We start from the raw sequence: 19,137 nt of genomic DNA on the forward strand, positions 1-19,137 counted from the left end.
AAATACAAAAAGATGCACCCCTATTTTAACATTGGTTTGAGCTTTTAGGGTTTTAAACACCTCGGCGAATTTCTATTGGCTGAAGGAGTATGACGTATAAAGTATGCGACCAAGCCCTGTGATGAATTGGAAAATCGTGGTTTACATATTTGCAAATATTTTCAGCAGTGAAGCGAATATTTAAAATTATGTGATAATTAAAGAAACATCACAATACATTCAATACCAACGAAAAAAAACAGAAAATGTATTTCCATTACGAACGATTTAATAGTTCTGTAAACAGATTAGAAATTGTAGAGTATAATTACTTGTTTACACAGATGATCATACATAATTTCCATTATTTCAAAATACAGTAAAAAAATAAGTAACCAAATAAATGATACCAAATGCAATAAATAGGGAAAAATATTACACCTAGTAAAGTACATGCACGTGTGGGAGAAAAATCCAACAGTCGTGTGCAGTAAGTCCTTAGTGCACTACACTAAAGTCCCACAGTAAACTGTTTTATGATTCCTTTCTAGCTGCAAAGGTGGTGGCAAAACATGCTGACTTCAGGTGGAGAAGTTGCCACTTTGCCTCACATTCTAATGCACTCCACTACAGCTTTCATACTCGGGGTCCATCTGCTCCTCCTTGATGGCAATCCTCTTTGCATCTTCTGCAGAACAAACACAGTATCAAGGAATTCTGCATCCCATAAATTCAAAAATCCCAATGAAATGGCCTTGAGTGTTTAGCTAAGAAGGTTCCGTAGGGATAGTTTACCTTTAGCTTGCTGCAGATCGAAGGAGTATTTGGTCTCCACCACATCTCCTCCGGTTGCTGCACCTCCCTTCATCTGGTCTCGCAGCTCCTTCAGCTTGATGTAGAAGTGCACCTTATCCTGTGCACGTGGGAACTGGGCACAGCGCGGGCTTGAGGACGGCATCAGGTAGCAAACCTAGGCAGGAAAGCATGGGAGAGTGATGGATTCCTACTATAGAAGAGTATTTCCGTGTATATTTGATGTGTAAAATACCGTTTCAGTGTCTGGGATTTTGTAGGGCTGCAGACCAAACTCCAGATTCTTTGCCTTCACACCAAAGATTTCCTTGCAGAAGATTTCATAAATACCTAATCAAATACAATCGGAAATCTTTACTGACACACAGAGACAAATTGATTATCACTTGATATACCTTTCCCATTAAAAGCGGCTATCCGTGGCTTGTATCTTTGGAGCTTTTCAAGGAGCTGTCGGCCTCCTTCACGGATCTCCTTACTGTGATGAGAAACGGATAAACCAAATAAACTTTTAATTGTTGACTGAACCGCTTCTTCATTCGGGGCAAACTTGTCTCTGAAAGGGGATTGTCTATGTCACCTGGAGAGGTCCTTGCTGCCGGGTGTGGTCCTTTCCACCATGTTGGTAAATCCTATCCCGTATTTTTCTGGCAGGCTCTCATCGTGCATGTAGTTCAGCTGCTGCTCGGTGAAACCAGACAGAAAGAGACATTTCCCTGCAGACAAATACATAGGAGACATTGATTCCTCATATAAATCATTTTAGAAATTTCCACAGCTTTTCCACGGAAATATGTATTTATTTACTACAACGTATGTACTGTTTGTTTAGTTATTAATCGCCGATTAAAGCAAATAATGAAGAATATTTCAGTCACTCCATTTTAACGTACAGAAATGGTTTCCAGGGTTTGGGTAGTGGTGTCCTTTGTAGGCCGACAGCAGTCCCGGATTGATTCCAATCTGAGGAGAAATATGAGGAGGTTACCATGGAAACATATCTAGAGAAAAACACATGGGCCGTGTCTCAATTGGCACACTTCAGTACATACACTATGTAAGTGCATTAGTGCGTTCACACTGAGAAGTATGGCAAAGTACCAGGATGTTACTCCAAACACCTTCAGTAGTGTGCGGTGATCGACCATAACAACTCCCAAATTATTCATCGGGACTATATAGTGGAAGGAAAGGGATTAACTGGAATGGTCGCAGTTCACCAATACAAAGGAGAGAAGAAGAAGTGGGTTAATATTGTCATCGTTTCCAGTATGGATTTGGGACAACTGTCAAAATGTGCACGCTCGGAAAATAAGTGCACAGTATACACTTATTATAAGTATACTTATTTAAGTGTCAGTATGGAAGTGTGTTAATTGAAACACAGCCACTGTGTAGACATATTGGATTTGAGACACAGACAAGCTCGTGGCAACACAGATGCATGACTCGTGCCCGCCTTCAAATTGTGACGTGATTTCTTCTTTACAACTCACGATCAAAATGTCAAGATTGCAGGTAATAACGTCAGGCAGCGTTTTGGCCATAACCTCAGCCACTGACATGCCGTTGAAGCGGTTGAGAATCCTTTTGGCCTTCTTCGCCTGCTCCCGCTCGTTGTCCTCTTCCTCCTTCACCCCTCCTCCGTCGCTCTGATTCTTGGGCGGACGGCCTCGCTTCTTCTTTACTGGTGTAACCACTGCCGCGGGGGGAAACTGTGATATTAGCACATACAGTAAACACTTTAGTACTCTTTCTTTTTCCTCATTTACCTTGAGGTGGCGCTGTGGCTGGAGTTTGTTGATAAACGCTTGGCTCCTGTTGTTGTATCGTGCCTTGATAGTGAGGCTGATGTTGTTGCATTGCGTGTTCAAATGGAGGTTGTTGTTGTAGTGTGTGTTGTTGTGGAGGATTCTGTGGGTATGCAGGAGGCGACGGAGGCTGATGCTGCTGCTGCTGTTGCTCTGTCGCGCTATGCAAATAGGCCGATTCCTGGTCATGGTCTGTGAAGTAGTTGTGGTAAAACTGCTCCTGGCAAAGTGGTGTCTCCCTGTGGACGGAGAGCTCAGCCATCACGGGCTCGTCTCTCAGACCTTCACTGTAGTGGTAGGACATCACTTGCTGCACCTCAGGGTACTGCTGGCTAGACTGGTACCTGGAAGTGAGAGGGAGAGCAGAGTATGAAGACTTGAAGTGTTACCGCGTAAGTGTGTATTCTTTATCTGGTGTGCATGAAGATGAATATAAAATAAATGACAAAAGAGTCGTGCTGTGGTTTGGTTTTGAGAGCAATGTGGGGGTCCCATTTTGCATTAATCATAGGACACTAGAACCCTCTATAGATTAAAATGCCACTTTGGTGGGATGAATAAACCTACAATATGTGGCACTGAAATGATCAAAACAATGGTGATGTTTTGACTATTTGCAGTCATGATACAACTGGTAACATGCCTTTTACTGCTGCAGCAAGTTGAAGTGCAATAATAAGTGCAGGTAGACTGTGTGGTGTAGTGAGATGTCCAACATGCACGATATGATCTTTGTGGGGAGATTAAAAATAGTGACAATGAAAATCAGGTGATGAAGTCCATCGGAGCGGTCACTTCCTGCAGCAACAACTCACCACTGCTGAAAATAATCCGTTGGTACCGTCAGTGGTGTAAACTCTTTGTCTTCCATATTAACTGGTGGCTTACTTAAGAAAAACATCAAGATTCATTTGGTCTTCACGTTAATTGTTAGAGGTGATGCCTCTTAGCAGCTAACACGGGCACAAAAAACATCGAAGGGCAATGGCAGTCTATTTACAAAGTTGAGGCCTAGCGGACGATTTTAAACAAGAAAACATCTGGTAGCATCAAACGTCTGGACGTGAGGTGAATTTGACATACCTGTCATACATTTTACGGCTTCCAATTTTGAGATGGGGGCAGGGAAACGCGTCCAAAACAAAGACCATTTAAACTTTACAAAGTCTTTATTTACCGCCATCTAGTGCTTGGGAGGTGCCATGCAGGGGCGAGACGCAATGCAATAATGCAAGACAAAAACGGGCATAATACGCAAATTGATAAACACGAGTGCCCTTTAAACATTTATATGTATCCACCAAGTTAAATAAAAAACACATTTATTTTTGTTTGTTGTGCATATATTTTGTGAAAGACCCACCGCTAGACGGCGACAAGCTTAAAAATTGCGCAGCCATCCATATTTATTTTGTCCGTGGAAGAACATAGTGGCCAAAGATCGTTTATTCATAAGCGTACCACTCGATAGAAAAACTTTGAAATTATGTAAATCACATCTCTTCAAACGATAATATATAGTATATGTGTGCATAAATAGAACTATCATGCGACTGAATAATATACTTCAGTAATCTTATAATAATCCCAAATAACTATACGTTCAGCTACAGTTTAGAGTTTTCATAAAATAGCAACTAGTTGGTGTTCTGTCAAGTGAATCTTTACAGTAGGTGACCTGCGCTTGTCAGAAAATGACTTTCAAAAGGCATTTTTTAAAACATTCACTACTCAAATAAGTAAGGTATGTATTTATTCGGGGGTTAGGTTTGTATTATTGTGTGCTGTTCTGTTAATAGTGCTGTGTCTGATAACACATTAGCTTCGAGGTTACATCAGGGATAAAACCAGCTAGCGCTGAAGCTAGCATGTGGAGAGGTGTCGCGTTGAAAACAAGCAACCTCTGAATGTAATGTTTGTCTTTACAGGTTTGTGGTGTTCCAGGTTGAAGCACATCCCACCGAGTTGTGAACATGCCTGCCGGGGTATCATGGACTCGCTACCTGCGGATGTATGGAGCCAGTATCCTGGCAATGTTTGCTGGTGCACAGGTGGTCCACCAATACTACTTACCTGATCTGGTGAGAAGTCATTCAAAATGATATCATACAAGACTCACCGTAATATTCTCAGACTCACCCACTTAATTTGACCTTCTCTAAACAGTATGTGTAAATACAATGATTACTTTAAGATGTATTCTGAGAGCATGTTTTTAACCCTTCCATCAGAGTATACCAGAGATCCCACCAAAGCCCGGGGAGCTTCAGACTGAATTGCTTGGCTTCAAAGTCAGAGAAGACATCACCACAGCCATTAAACAGCAACGAGAGAACCAACAGAAGCACTGATGGAGGCACATTGAAACAATGGACACTTCTGAAAAATGACCAAGTTTTAGCTGGGACTTGTCATTGGCTGCAAGGAAGACATCTTGGTGCCTCAAAATAAATGTAAAATTTAAATGTCTGAGTACATTCAGGTAATGTCAGTGAATTACATTTTTACAGTACTTATCAGTGTGCCAGTTGAGACACAGCAAGTGTTTATTTTTCTCATGCATGAGTGCAATATACAGTATATTACCATTTTCACTCCAGCCTACCATTCATTTCTTTAAAATGAACCAATATGACACAGCCCATCACAGTAAAGCCACTAAATCAATATATATGTGTTCAAAGATGTAGTGAATAAATAAAATTGCTATTTCAGTAGTCTGTTTCAAATGTCCTTGTTTAATAAAGACAATGTTGTGAATGCCAGGAGTATCCACAGTACAGCCAGGGGGATTTTGTGACCTGTGACTCATTGCACAAATAAAATTTAACAAAAATAAGACCAAACATGGGGAAAATGCCATACAGGTGTAATTTAACGAGAAAAAAGCTTAAATGTTGACGCTAATTACACCTTATGGCATTTGAGCAAAATTGAGTGCACTTGTTTCCAACCAGCAGAGGCGCTCTGGAGTCAGAACCACAAAGTACAATACTGTATCAGTCAACTAGAAGAACATGCAGTTATTTTTCCTTAAACTAAAAAAATGTAGTTCACCCCCAAAATAGACTATAATAATGTACAGGGATTAACTTTTAGAGCATGTGATTTCATACAGTGTGTATTCGGATGAAAAGTGTAAAGATAGTCTTTGATTGTGGTATTTATGTACAAAAAATTGGTATTCTGTGGAACACAATAATACGACGCTACAAAGACTTGTGACCAAAGCTGTAAAGTTTTTGTTGGCGTCACCTAGCAACCAACAAAACGCCAAGGAGACGAAGACAAAATGGCGACGGACAGAGAGAAGGAAGCCGCTGTTTATCTGGAAAAACATAAAATCTTCGACCTTATGAAAAACTTGACCAGCATGCTCTTCTTTTACAGACCTGGTGAGGCTTTTGTCTATGAAAAACGACGTTATGGCTCGTTGAGTTCGCAAATTTGTTTGCTAAGGTTAATTTTCTGAAGAAAAGTAGAAAGTGTTTAAATGGCTTCATCTACAGGGGAAAAAGAGTACTGCAGCTATGAGTCCAACAGGGCACCCTCTCCCAAGTCAATTCACTCAACATTTTCCAGCACGTGGAGATACTTTGTCAAGACGTGGGCTGTGTTCTGTACACTTCAATAAGTACAGTGTACTGTACTATGTACACTGCACACTTTGTCCCAGAGGGTGCAGATTTTGGCTGTGTAGTTCTTTCCCACGTATAGGCAAGCTAGCGATGATTCGCGGTCCATTGCTGCGCACACACCATTTAAGTGCAACATCCAGATACTCAAAGTGCACGCATTTTGCCATACTCCTCAGTGTGAACTGATGCACTTATGCATTCAAAATGCCACTGTAAGTATTTATGCCTGTTTTGTAAGTACAAATAGTATCTGTAGTAACTCAAATTTGCACATTTGAAATAAGCCTTAATTTGTATGCTAACAAAAAGAACAAAGCAAACAGCATTTGTCAAGTTTTCCCACTTAAAAAGATGAGGGAGGTCAGTAATTTTCATCATAGGTACATTTGTTATGTGAGAGATGAAATGTGAACATTTTTTTTCTATAATGGTGCAGAAAAAAATATTTGGTCACCTACAAAAGTTCATTTAAATACTTTCTAATGTTTGCACACACAGCTAGTATTCTGGCGCATTCTTTCATGCTGATCCTCTCTAGATTTGTGATGTTTTGGGGCTGTCACTGGGCAACACAGACTTTAAACAAGTTCTAGAGACTGGCTAAGCCACTCCAGGATTCTGAGACTTGGATTGAGAGAGACAGAATTCTTGCTTGTTTATGCAAACTCTTACAATGCAGATTTCCTGTTTTCTCACATTCTGTCTCTCACATTGAAGTGTACCAGATGAAAATGACAGACCTCTCTTATCATTTTAAAAACTCATTTTTAAAAACTTTATCATTTTTAAAAACTTAGGAAAACTTGCACAATTTGTGGCTGCCAAGTACAATACAATTTTTTGCCCTGCTGTCAGTATTCCGATTATGTCAAATGTGAATAAATGCTGTACTTAAGAGGTACTTTTCATGTAATATAAGTATAGAACCCAAATGTATTCTTTTTTTTGTCATTTAGAGGATCCCAAAGAGTTTCTCATTGAGAAACTGCAACAACTGAAAGAATCCCGAGATGGTGGTGGTGGTGCAAAAGCGCCAAGTCTGCTTAGCCATGCTAATCTGGACGCAGCCTTCGGGATTGTGGACCCAGCTAATGAAAAATATGTCACTTTTGCACAATACAAGCAGGGTGAGTCTACTCACAATGCTACTGTATACTAAAATACTCAGTAACGTGTTTCCTGCACAGCTCTGATCTCATTGGGCATGAAAGACATCAATGAGTGCCCAGAAGGGGTAAATGAAGACAAAATATCCTATGATACTTTCATTGAAGAAGGGTAAGAGAACTTGTCAGCTACCTTGTTTGTTCAAATTCAACACTTTCAACCATGCACGTTTTTATCACCTTATTTGTACAGGATGCAGAGCCTGGAGAGATGCTCAGCCACATATGCACAACGTTAAACTGTAATGCTGCGTGCACAATGAAATGTTTATATGCATTTGGATGTTGGCAAAGTAGGCCTTTTGACTTGTGCTGTACTTTTTAAAATGTACAGATTTGTATTAATATACAAAAGATACAATAGAATAAAACATTAAAACATGTCTGATTTGGAGGAAATGATGTAAACAAGTGTTTTCTGTGCGTATTTAAAATAAAATTCAAGTTTATTGAAAAAAGCTGTGATTTTTACTTACACATTTACTTATTTTATCGTTAACACCAATGTATCTTATTATTTTCATGTATAGTTTTATATATGTTTGTTCTTATATCTTATTTACTGTGTGTCAGTGGGCATAAAGTATAAAATGTATGTACTGTAACACTTTGTTTTAGTTTGATATTATTTACTGTATACAATATTAACCACTGTTACTTTAATTTGATTTGCTGGCCTAGCAGTGGGCGTGGTCAAGTGCCGGAAGTGACATGGCGGCCTCCTTGTGTGGCTCTCTGTCGCCTGTCTCTGCTTCGTCTTAGCTGTTCTTTTCTCTCTTTTTTTTGCCTCTCAAAATTTCTGTGTCGTTCACCGGGTCGGCGTCCTGTGGAGCTCAGCATGGGCACCGTCCATGCCAGGGTAAGACAAAACAAACTTGTCCGTTCGCAGTTTGACCTCTCGGCGTGTTGAGCTGCTAAGGAGAGGCCCTGTCTGACAGTCCACCCTTCAACGAGACTAAACACACCCTGCAGTTGCACCTTTTAATATTAGGCATTTCATAATTAACTATTTGGTCCGCTGTCTAGTTTAGATTTTTGCCTCTCAGTGACAGAAGGCTCACCGTTTGTTTAACTATATGTCTAACTATAATTTGATGTCTTATTGGTGTCCCCATCACTTTTATTGTGCCCATATTTTACAATGTCGCTTAAAGAAATAGCATGAACATGACTTTTTTTTGCCATAGATAGTAAAAAGTGAGTTACAGCAATAAATTAGTAAAATATTACATGTACAAGAGATGAGAATTATAACATATTTTTTCACCCAAAAATATATATAAGAACACCACCACCATCTAGCACAGGGGTGCTCCCACCTTTCCAGCCTGCAAGGTATTTTAAAAAGACCATTTCCCAAAGTTTTACCTCCTATTATAAACACTGAAAACCTCCATTACAGGTTTTTACAGACTGTTTCTTATATATTGTTCCAGATACACCTTATCCTAAACATTTCTAATATAGCATTTTATTTCAACTACATCTTTGTTTGCCTGCTTCATTCAAGATAAGATATGCCTTTATTCGTCCCTCAGTGGGGAAATTTGCATTGCACAGCAGCAAGAGTACAGAATCAGTTAAGCAGTACAAAACACAATTATACAATATAGAAAAATGAACAATAAAAACAACCCAAGTATTAACAAAATCAACAGTTTCTTCCCAGAGTTATATACAATACAGTATGTTGACAATATGAAACGAGATGAGATATATGACCAGTCTATACACTGAGATCTTGCTAGTGAGTTAATATGAGGCATTGTGGAAATACTTCACATAGAACTTAGTATATTGCATTTAGAGCCCTTAATATTGCACTGGAGGTTGATCAGATATTGCACAGAATGGTTGTTTGTCTACGTATATGTGCCCTGTGATTGGCTGGCGACCAGTCCAGGGTGTACCCCGCCTCTTGCCCGAAGACAGCTGGGATAGGCTCCAGCACGCCCGCGACCCTTGTGAGGATAAGCGGTAGAAAATGAATGAATGAACACTTGATTATCATTCAACCAATTGGTCCTTCATTACTTAGTGAAATGTTTTAATTTTTTCTTGTGAATTTATTATTTCTCTTTAACCAAGCAACAATATGTTCTTTCCAATTACTCAATTAAACAGAAATACATTTGAAAGACATTTCATTACATTTTGTAATACCATTTGACAGCTGTAGTTTATTATTGTGCTTACAGGTTGCTGTGGTGTTTCTACTATTTGGACCCTGTTTGACCAAATAAGGTCACCAAAGTAACGTTAAGGCTCGTAAGCCTAAGTAATAAGAGAAAAATGTAACAAACTGTAACTGATTCTGCAGAGCCTGGACCCTTTGCCCATGCATGGGCCTGAGCTGGGTGTTCATCCCGACGACATAGAGCCTCCAGAGATGGAGCAGGAGCCCAAGCAGGAAATTCTGGAAAACAAGGATGTAAGATCCAAGTTGTGCCTCATGACACACTGCACTGCACAACCATGAATACTCTTCTGTGTCTGAAGGTGGTGGTCCAGCGAGTGCACATAGATGGGCTCGGGAGGACCAAGGAGGACCTGCTGTCCTATGAGATCGCTGATGTGTTCCGTGCCAGGAATCTAATTGATGTATGTTCACGTGCTCAAGATTTGCATACCCTCCTGTGTAAATTCCTCAACAACTCAAAAGTGGCTCACTGTGTTGTTTCAGGTGATGAAAAGGTCGCACGACGCCAGGCAGAAGCTGCTGCGTCTGGGAATATTCAGGAAAGTGGAGGTTGTTATCGACACCTCCAGAGGTACATAACCACAATAGATAACACTCTAGAAGTTCTTGTCCCTTTCAGGTCTTCTTTAGTGTGTACCCGTCATGGATGTCTGTTTGATTCCCCTTTCCTTTTCTGACCCCATTTGCTTGAGCAATCAAGCTATGACTCTTTTGCTTGAGTCAGATTCTTCTATCTGAGAGGGGAATCTGAAATGTGATTAGCTTAACGACAAAAAAACAGGCCCATTGCCAATAATGTTCATGTGACATCGACTAGCACTCCTGATTCTAAAGGCCCTTGTCAGAATAATTATTATAATGGCAACACAAATCAGTCAAAAATCAAACATACTACAAATGCATGAAAATAATTGATGGGATAAAGTTAAACTGTTGTGGCCTCCTTTACCGCTGAGCGGGTTGACATGGGTGCTCCGTCTTGATGACACGCTTGAACACAGACTTGGCGTGATGCAGGTTTATTGTGATGCTGAGTTTCAATAATGATCAGACCATACCGGGATAGCAGACACTTGGAATGTGAAATGGCAGATGGCGTGCAGCAGTGTAAGAAACGTGAGGGTATAATGTACACAAAACGTGTGCCAAAATGGTCAACAAAAATTACAGCTTCCTGCCTTTCCTCTCTCCTACACCCTGCACAAGCAAGTGTGCACCATTTATGGCTTCCGTGTGCGTGAGCACGCACACCCACCTTTGCCCATGTGACCACGCCCCATACACCCGTGCAACTTAAAACCTGTCTCCTATAGGAACTTTTTTTTACGAGTAATAGGCCACGATCATTTATTAATTTTTGAAAAAACATGAGTGATGATGGGCTGCACGGCGGTCGTGTGGTTAGCGCGCAGACCTCACAGCGAGGAGACCTGGGTTCAATTCCACCCTTGGCCATCTCTGCGTGGAGTTTGCATGCTTTGCACATGCTAGGTTAATTGGCGACCCCAAATTGTCCATAGGTACATATGAATGTGAGTGTGAATGGTTGTTTGTCTATATGTGCCTATGTGATCCTTGTGAGGATAAGCGGTTGAAAATGAATGAATGAATGAGTGATGATGCGAGGGACGACTCTATAGGAATGGCTGGAATAATTTGTATGTAATAGGTTATAGATAGGTTATAAATTACGCCTTTATCTTCATATTTATGCTCTGAAGGAGAGGATGCTCTTCCCAATGGTCTGGACGTGACCTTTGAAGTGGTGGAGCTAAGGCGGATGACGGGCAGTTACAACACTATGGTTGGCAACAATGAAGGAAGCATGGTGAGTTTTCTTTTAGGACTACTACCCGCTTATGTCAACTTAAATCGGTTTCATTCTATTACATTAGGCTGCTCAGTAAGGCTGGATGATGTCTCGTTGATATTTTAGGTCCTTGGCATGAAGTTGCCCAATGTGTTTGGCCGTGCTGAGAAGCTGACCTTTCAGTTTTCCTACGGCACCAAAGAGACTTCCTACGGCCTGTCCTTCTTTAAACCTCAGCCAGGGAACTTTGAACGCAAGTAAGGTTTGGAGCAGAGGAGATGAATTTTTTTTTTTCTGCTGCAAGTCATTACTATGTTTTTACTGTCCATTGTCCAGCATCTCCCTAAACGCATACAAAGTAACCGGTCAGTTTCCATGGAGTTCACTGAGAGAGACGGATCGGGGTGTGTCTGCCGAGCTGAATGTAAGTAATTGAACACCTTATTTTGAAGGCTGAACTGAATGCATTAAGTTGCATGTCTGTACTCTGTCCGTAGTTTCCAGTGTGGAAGACCAACCAGACACTGAAGTGGGAAGGAGTGTGGAGAGATTTGGGGTGTCTGGCTCGCACCGCCTCTTTTGCTGTCCGGGAGGAGAGTGGGCATTCCCTCAAATCATCACTTGCGGTATTTGGTTCAAATACCGCAAATTTACAAATTTCCCCACTGAGGGACGAATAAATGCATATCTTAATATCTTAAATCATGAAGCTCTTAACCAGTTAGGGTGCTCACCATGTTTTGACCACCTGGTCTACAAGCACCATACGACATCTTTTAGGGCAGGGGTCTCAAACTCAATTTACTTGGGGGCCACTGGAGCTAGGGTCTGGGCGAGACTGGGCCGCATCAAAAAAAACCAAAAAACACATTTATTAAATACAGAAAAATGAATAAACTTTGCTTTGGTTTCAATTTTCTACAATAAAAGCTCTGATAAAACATTCCACTGTTCTCAAATATCTTAATTTTTATTTTTCTGCACAAAATAAGATGAAAAATAAATAAACAAATCAAGAATAAAGAAAATCAATCAATCAGTAATAAATATAATAATAATAATAAAACGGCAAATAATAAAAACTTAACAAACCACATATAGTTGGTGGGTAGACAAATTATTTTTTTCAGATTAAAATGAACAAAGCATTATTAGAGCCCTGTAGACATGACAAAACACGACTATAGTCACATTTATACTCTTTATATTTACAACATATTGCGCAACTGCAGGGTCTTGAGACACATGCTAACTCGCAAAGTAGAGAGCTAGCGACCTAAACGGTAGCCTTCAAGTTATTTCCTTTAAACTTAAATAGCCAAAAACTTACCACTTCCACACGGATAGGGAGGATAACTATTAACAGTTATTTAACCTTTAACATGAACATTAATCAAACGTAATAATTTTTTCTGGGTACATGATACCATACAGCATCCATATCAAACTTGCGCGGGCCGCACTAACATTAAACTTTCATATCAAGGCGGGGGCCTCAAACTAGTGTCCTGCGGGCCACATTTGGACTTCCTTAGAACGCTTGTTCTACTCCCTTTTCCTTCAAACGCCCGCTCCAACCCGGAGGCTGAACACGACTGCCTTGCAGTATCCACACACGAAACAGCAGATTGGACAACACTCCCAACGCTCCATTATTTTTCAGCAAATAGAAAGCCAACTTTCAACTTTAAAAACATTGATGTTGCACCTATAAAAATAGTTATGCTTTTAATATAACTACTTTAAAAAAAGACCGGTTGTTGTTCTGTGGGTAAAGGACGTTGCAGGCAGCTGCTGTTAAGCAACTGAAAAAGTAACTAGTAATGTATCTTTACTTTCAAAATAAAGTAATCTGTAAAGTAACTAAGTTACTTTTTTAATTTCGTAATCAGTAGTCAGTAACAGTAACACCAATATAAATGGAGTCTTCAAGATTAAACACTTTTAATGCATATCATCAAATATACTTATTTGTTCATGGGATGCACACGGAGCAATGAGCAACTTAATGCTCTGTCTCCTTTCTGTTCCTTTCTTGCGCAATTCAGGCGCACTCGTAATTGTGAGTGTTAGGTGCTAATTGTTTTTCATTGTTATTCATGTACCCCCATGACAATTGGCGTACACCTGGGGGTATGCAAACCCCACTTTGGGAGCCTAAGCTATCTCATATCTTTACTGGCAATCAGGTTAACGAAGGTGATGACTCTTTGACTTCTAGTGGCCAGTAAAAAGCTGACACCACTCGCATTGTCGTCCTCTTCCCAGCACGCCATGGTCATCGACACCAGAAACTCCTCAATTCTGCCCAGGAGAGGCGGCCTACTGAAGCTGCATCAGGTTGCTACTACAAACAAAGACTCAGACAGTAATCCAGCGAGTACACACAACCCAACTTGTGGTTTGTGTTGTGTTCAGGAGCTAGCTGGGTACACCGGTGGGGATGCCAGCTTCCTGAAGGAGGACTTTGAGATCCAGCTAAACAAAACTCTCTTCTGGGACTCGGTGAGATTCTATCAATTTGAAGTGAAATGCCCTCCATATTTGTGTTTTAAGCTTGTTGGCTCGTCTGCTTAGGTTTTGTCTGCCTCCTTGTGGGGCGGTCTGCTCCTACCTATTGGTGACAAGCCCACAAGCATAGCGGACAGGTAACTCCTCATTTTAAGACAGCCATATCCAAAATGGCATCCAAATAATATCCCTGACTTTTTGTGATTCATGTGTCCGGTGGAACCTTGGTTAACACCATTCATTCCAGAAGGTCTGACTTTAACTGAAAGGGACACTAACTGAATTACTAATTAGTCTCATAAGAAACAATGTAAATCCAATTCATCCATTCCAGAATTATTTTTTTTTTAACACAAAACACGTTTTTATAATTTTACAATTATAGTTTAACATGGAGAAAACAATTAGAATTGTGTGCAAATCTATATAAATGGATAAATGAATTCACATTTCCAGCAGTTCTGCAAAAAAAGTCATAATAAATTTAAAGGGGACATATGCTTTTTCCACTTTTCTGACATATACAGTAAATGTTGTATTCTCAACAACAATGCAAAAGCGTCAGATAATGAGGTTTGCGGATTTAGAAGTTTTGGATAGCTTTGCTTGCTCGGTTTTACAGTGTTTTTTCATACACTGAGTTCTACTGACCTCAATGCGATCGGGACTTCCTTACAGTATTTGGGCTGCAGATTGCCTGCACTCAGTCAACGCAGACCTACGTATCCGGAAAACCTTGGGAACATGTGGGAATTTGATGAATCACAGGGGAGAGGGCATACCAATAGGAGGGCCGGGGGTAGTGTAAATTAGACCGTTTGGGTTGGAAACAGGAAGTCCATGGTAACACAGCAGAAAGACGTGCAGAATCTGCAAGATCTAAAAGCTTTCTGTGCGGGTTATTGTGTGTAGCTGCGTTATAGGAGTCAACAACTCAATACAAAGTGCTGAAAATGAGCATAATAGATCCCCTTTAAACACGTAATCAAAGAAAATAGAATAAGAAAACATTAATAAATAGTGTACATAATGTGTTTTTATCACTAAAAATCACAAAAGCCACAAGGCGTGTGGGAGAAATAAACAAGGTAAATTAATATTTAAGGTTACTTTTACCTTAATTGAAGACATGATTCTTGCCAATTGTCCCCAAAGACACAAAGTGGCAGTGAGATCAACCACCTTCCTGTTTTGATATGAGTGGTTTCTTGAATTCAGTAGTGTTTCTCACCTCAAAACTGTAACCCAAAACACAGCCAAACAAAGTTGCAAGTGCCAGCATTTTCATAAAGAAGGTGAGAAACACTATTAAATATGAGAAATAACTCATGACAAAACAAGAACATGGTATCCTTGTGCTGTCTTGCTGCTACATTGAGTGTTTGGGAACAGTAGTCTTCAATGAAGGTATAAGTAACCTTTCCTCATTCGTTCCCAGACATCCCTCTCAGTACTGGACATTTTTCAAGGGACATAAATAGGCTCCAGCACCCCCTCGCGACCCTCATGAGGATAAGCAGCAGAAAATGAATGAATAAATTCCACAGTCACCCAACTAGCAGTCAAGGCTAAACCAACTTATATCAGTTGTGATTTTTTTTTTCTAATTTTTTCATTTTTAACCCAACATGTTATAATCCCTCCAGATTCTACCTAGGCGGCCCCACCAGTATTCGTGGTTTCAGCATGTACAGCATGGGCCCACAAAGTGAAGGTGGGATGTCACCATGCACTGAACGCTTTGATAGTTTTTATTTAGCTGTATTCGTAAAATGTAGTGCGCTGGTTTTCCTGGTACGGCAGGTGATTACCTCGGAGGAGAAGCTTACTGGGCGGGAGGCCTTCACCTCTACACTCCTCTACCTTTCCGGCCTGGCAGAGGGGGCTTTGGTGATCTCTTCCGAACACACTTCTTTCTCAATGCCGGAAACCTTTGTAACCTCAACTATGGTGAGTAGCTGGTAGCTGAGTCCAACCTCCAAAGTTTGATGTCCCGAAGGTTGGACATGTCGTCATTTGAACAAAATGTATTCAAAAGGTTGACTCGAGAACAAATTATTTTATTTCCATTATTTCTTATGGAAGGAGTTTGTTTGGTCTTCCTCTACACGTATATCACGATTAATGGCCTTATTGTTTCCTTTGGGAAGAAATAATAAGGAGCTTTGTCTTTCTAATGCCCAGGGGAGGGTCCGCAAGCACATTTGAAGAAACTGGCAGAGTGCATTCGCTGGTCATATGGACTTGGCATTGTGCTGCGTTTGGGGAACATTGCCAGACTGGAGCTGAATTACTGCATTCCCATGGGAGTCCAGAGTGGAGACAGGTAAAAGATGTTCACTCAGGTCGGCATGGGCTGGTTGCCGGTTTCAAGGTATGCCACTGTATGAAAAAAGTCACGGCGTCATAACGTCTTATGGTATGAGAGAAAATGGAGGTTGAGTGCTGCTACTATTTGAAAATACTTTGTCCTTGTTATTCCTCACAGTTGGAACTAGACTTCGATGCGTTGAAACCACAGGCATGAGCTGTGTTGCCAAAGTCAGCAAACAGAATAGCAGGCAGTGGCATTAGCTGACTCGGCATCTAGCAGTGCCAGTGTGGCGAGGCGTGTGCCCTCGTAGAATTTTGCATCCTGTAGCTTATGTATTTAGTTTGTATTTCACATGGCTTTGCAGCTATTGAATTAATGTATAAGCAAATAACACAAATTAAGTAAATGAATATTGTAGTGGAAAGAAACACATATTGACACTACATGTTGCACCTTAGAGTGCATAGTAAATGACAAAATACACTAATATAGCATTAGTAAGTGAAAATGTGAACGATTCCTTCACAGGGATGTACATTAAGAAGATGCACTGCCTTTACAACAGGTTTCTTTGTTATACACATATACAGTAGCGCTATGTGGCAGAACTCGATGAAGGCACGTGTGTGAAAAGCAGCATTGAGGTCCAGAAGCCCCCCTAAAATAACTTCTTTCACGGCTCACTTCCAAAGGTGCAAAACTCATTCGAAACTTTGGCATTGTTTAACGCGAGAATACAGCATTATAGCAGCATTTATAGGTCAGAAAAGTGGAAAAAGCAAAAAAGGTCCCCTTAAAGAGGGATGGACAGCAGCCTAGACCGAGAGAGGCTAACAAGAAGTAACGAAGAACAGGGCCCGCTGATAGTCAACATATGAGTTCTAATGAGTGAGGAGCACAGTTTAGTGAAGTAACTACGCAGAAGCCCATACTGTAGCTGGTAGAAGGCCACACTGAGGCAAACAGAGGTCCAGGCCCAAGCAGGTGGAGGCCAAGCAAAGCGCCAGCAGCAGACCAGGCTACAGCAGGTGGAAGGGCAGTAGATTTTAAAGTAGACTGGTAAGCTCCTTTTTGGAAGGATGTAGTGTAGCAGTAAGCCTTTTTGCATCAACTCTTCAACTTAAAACAGCAAAAAATGACTACAAAACAAACTAAAACAAATGTGAATTCAGAGCTCACTGGGGAATAAACAAATCACAAATTTTGAGCCAGTGATTGCATTTATTTGCTTTTTTTAAATAAGAAATCTTTTATGGTCTTGTGACATGAGTCGCCGGATTAACCACTGTAGAGTGCATTACGAACTTTATTAACACTTTATTAATTGCTAATGTTGTGGAAAAAAATGTAGATCATTCTAAGTAGGAACTAGAATGCTTGAAATAAATACAGAACTCTGGCAGTTTTTCTTACCTTTCCAAAACAAGGGGCTCAGACAACACACAGTATGCATGGCGGTCTGTAGGTGTCTGGCCAAGAGTGGCCTCTGAGCGGGAACTCTTATACTCCATAGCATGCAAATGAATTACATTCAAATAGAAAGGAGAAATTCTTGTCACTCCTCCCATGCCGCCCTCATGCATGGGGGGGTTAGCCTACACACTCATTCTTCTAGCATGGTTTGTCGTACCCATGCTAGATAACCTCCTGACTGTGAGGTCAACCACTTGGAGGGTACCTCCTGATGTCCCCTGTCCCGTGAAGGGGGAGCTTTATCAAAGAGTGACCTCCTCCGACACTGCCCCTAACCCCAGGTTACAGATAGCCTCCTACAGCAGGATGTGCTCGGATACAAAAGTTGAAGTTCTATTCATTCATTTTCTACTGCTTTTTTCTCACGAGGGTCGCGGGGGCTGCTGGAGCCTATCCCAGCTGTCTTTGGGCGAGAGGTGGGGTACACCCTGGACTGGTCGCCAGCCAATCACAGGGCACATATAGACAAACAACCATTCACACTCACCTTCATACCTATGGACAATTTGGAGTCGCCAGTTAACCTAGCCTAGACCTTTTTGGAATGTGGGAGGAAACCGGAGTACCTGGAGAAGACCCACACATGCACGGGGAGAACATGCAAACTCCACACAGAGATGGCCAAGGGTGGAACTGAACCCTGGTCTCCTAGCTGCACTAACCACGAGACCGCCGATTGAACACTAGACTTTTTAAAATGTATTTTCCATTCAAATTCCACTGTGTTCTACTGCATAATATAATCTGTTCAACAGAAACAAAATTATCTTCTTTTCAATAAAAATATTTCAAATGAACACATTTTACAGCTGTTTATATTACAGTGAAACCATGGTAACCATCAGAATCTCATCCCAGCCCATGCCTGAAGTCCCCTACTGGTAGACAGATGTGTTTTTATGTAATTGTTCATTTGGTTTGTTCTGAACACCTTTCAGGATATGCGATGGGGTCCAGTTTGGAGCAGGAATCCGGTTCCTCTGAAGCCACAGTAGCCCCACAGCACCACATGTAGTAGTTGTTGAAAGGGACGATTGCTTGTAGTGGATGTTTGTTGCAACTTATCACATCAATAAACGTGTTTGCACTGAAGTGCTGTGGTGTGGGTTTTTTCCCCCAAAACCCGCTTTGCTGAGCTCGATGCCTAAGAGCTGCAAAGTGACCACAAGGTGGAGACAAATGAATGCCCATGGAAATTATTAACTGTTCAGAGACTCCTGGCAAAGTTGTGACCTAAAGAAAATAAAACTTTTTGTGCTGAAGCAGTATGTACTAGTACTATATTTCTAACTTCCTAAAGTAATGCTTTCTTTCACTAATGACGAATTACATTAATAGAGCTGCGTTTGCAAATATGTGTATTGGAAAAACTGATTGTTTCGCATTTTTAATTACAAAATATTTCGAGCAGTTCAGCTAAAT

General features: G+C 40.8%; 4 protein-coding genes across 6 annotated transcripts; 3 read left to right on the forward strand and 1 right to left on the reverse strand.

Moving 5' to 3' along the window:
* Window positions 1–257: 257 nt before the first annotated feature.
* Window positions 258–3,822, reverse strand: LOC131131036 (G/T mismatch-specific thymine DNA glycosylase). Of its 3 annotated transcripts, none has more exons than XM_078791003.1 (10): window positions 3,687–3,769; window positions 3,419–3,490; window positions 2,565–2,947; window positions 2,289–2,479; window positions 1,686–1,755; window positions 1,373–1,508; window positions 1,188–1,270; window positions 1,028–1,122; window positions 775–949; window positions 258–667 (listed from the first exon to the last, which is right to left on the reverse strand). In XM_078791003.1, exons 1-10 carry the CDS (start codon window positions 3,752–3,754, stop codon window positions 594–596), a joined length of 1,347 nt encoding a protein of 448 aa, XP_078647129.1. In that variant the 5' UTR covers window positions 3,755–3,769; the 3' UTR covers window positions 258–593. The 3 variants fall into 3 exon arrangements, with proteins under 3 accessions (XP_078647129.1, XP_078647125.1, XP_057931301.2); XM_078790999.1 differs by having other exon boundaries at window positions 2,289–2,491; XM_058075318.2 differs by lacking the exon at window positions 3,419–3,490 and having other exon boundaries at window positions 2,289–2,491; window positions 3,687–3,822.
* Window positions 3,823–4,157: 335 nt separating this feature from the next.
* uqcc6 (ubiquinol-cytochrome c reductase complex assembly factor 6) lies at window positions 4,158–5,320 on the forward strand. The gene is made up of 3 exons (XM_078791035.1): window positions 4,158–4,346; window positions 4,532–4,684; window positions 4,835–5,320. The coding sequence occupies exons 2-3, from the start codon at window positions 4,577–4,579 to the stop codon at window positions 4,952–4,954; spliced, it is 228 nt and encodes a 75-aa protein (XP_078647161.1). The 5' UTR covers window positions 4,158–4,346; window positions 4,532–4,576; the 3' UTR covers window positions 4,955–5,320.
* A 476-nt stretch (window positions 5,321–5,796) lies between these two features.
* On the forward strand, window positions 5,797–7,826 carry efcab10 (EF-hand calcium binding domain 10). Its single transcript, XM_058075989.2, has 4 exons — window positions 5,797–5,998; window positions 7,198–7,368; window positions 7,429–7,519; window positions 7,601–7,826. Exons 1-4 carry the CDS (start codon window positions 5,896–5,898, stop codon window positions 7,644–7,646), a joined length of 411 nt encoding a protein of 136 aa, XP_057931972.2. The 5' UTR covers window positions 5,797–5,895; the 3' UTR covers window positions 7,647–7,826.
* A 277-nt stretch (window positions 7,827–8,103) lies between these two features.
* samm50 (SAMM50 sorting and assembly machinery component) lies at window positions 8,104–18,807 on the forward strand. The gene is made up of 15 exons (XM_058075308.2): window positions 8,104–8,266; window positions 9,728–9,838; window positions 9,907–10,008; window positions 10,091–10,178; window positions 11,329–11,435; window positions 11,544–11,674; window positions 11,754–11,841; window positions 11,915–12,043; window positions 13,686–13,757; window positions 13,836–13,922; window positions 13,995–14,065; window positions 15,575–15,642; window positions 15,732–15,878; window positions 16,113–16,254; window positions 18,654–18,807. The coding sequence occupies exons 1-15, from the start codon at window positions 8,246–8,248 to the stop codon at window positions 18,697–18,699; spliced, it is 1,410 nt and encodes a 469-aa protein (XP_057931291.1). The 5' UTR covers window positions 8,104–8,245; the 3' UTR covers window positions 18,700–18,807.
* The last annotated feature ends 330 nt before the right edge of the window (window positions 18,808–19,137 follow it).

Source organism: Doryrhamphus excisus, linkage group LG1 (assembly GCF_037039965.1).
Source record: "Doryrhamphus excisus strain RoL-2023G ecotype Guam linkage group LG1, RoL_Dexc_Guam_v1.1, whole genome shotgun sequence".
NCBI lineage: Eukaryota > Metazoa > Chordata > Actinopteri > Syngnathiformes > Syngnathidae > Doryrhamphus > Doryrhamphus excisus.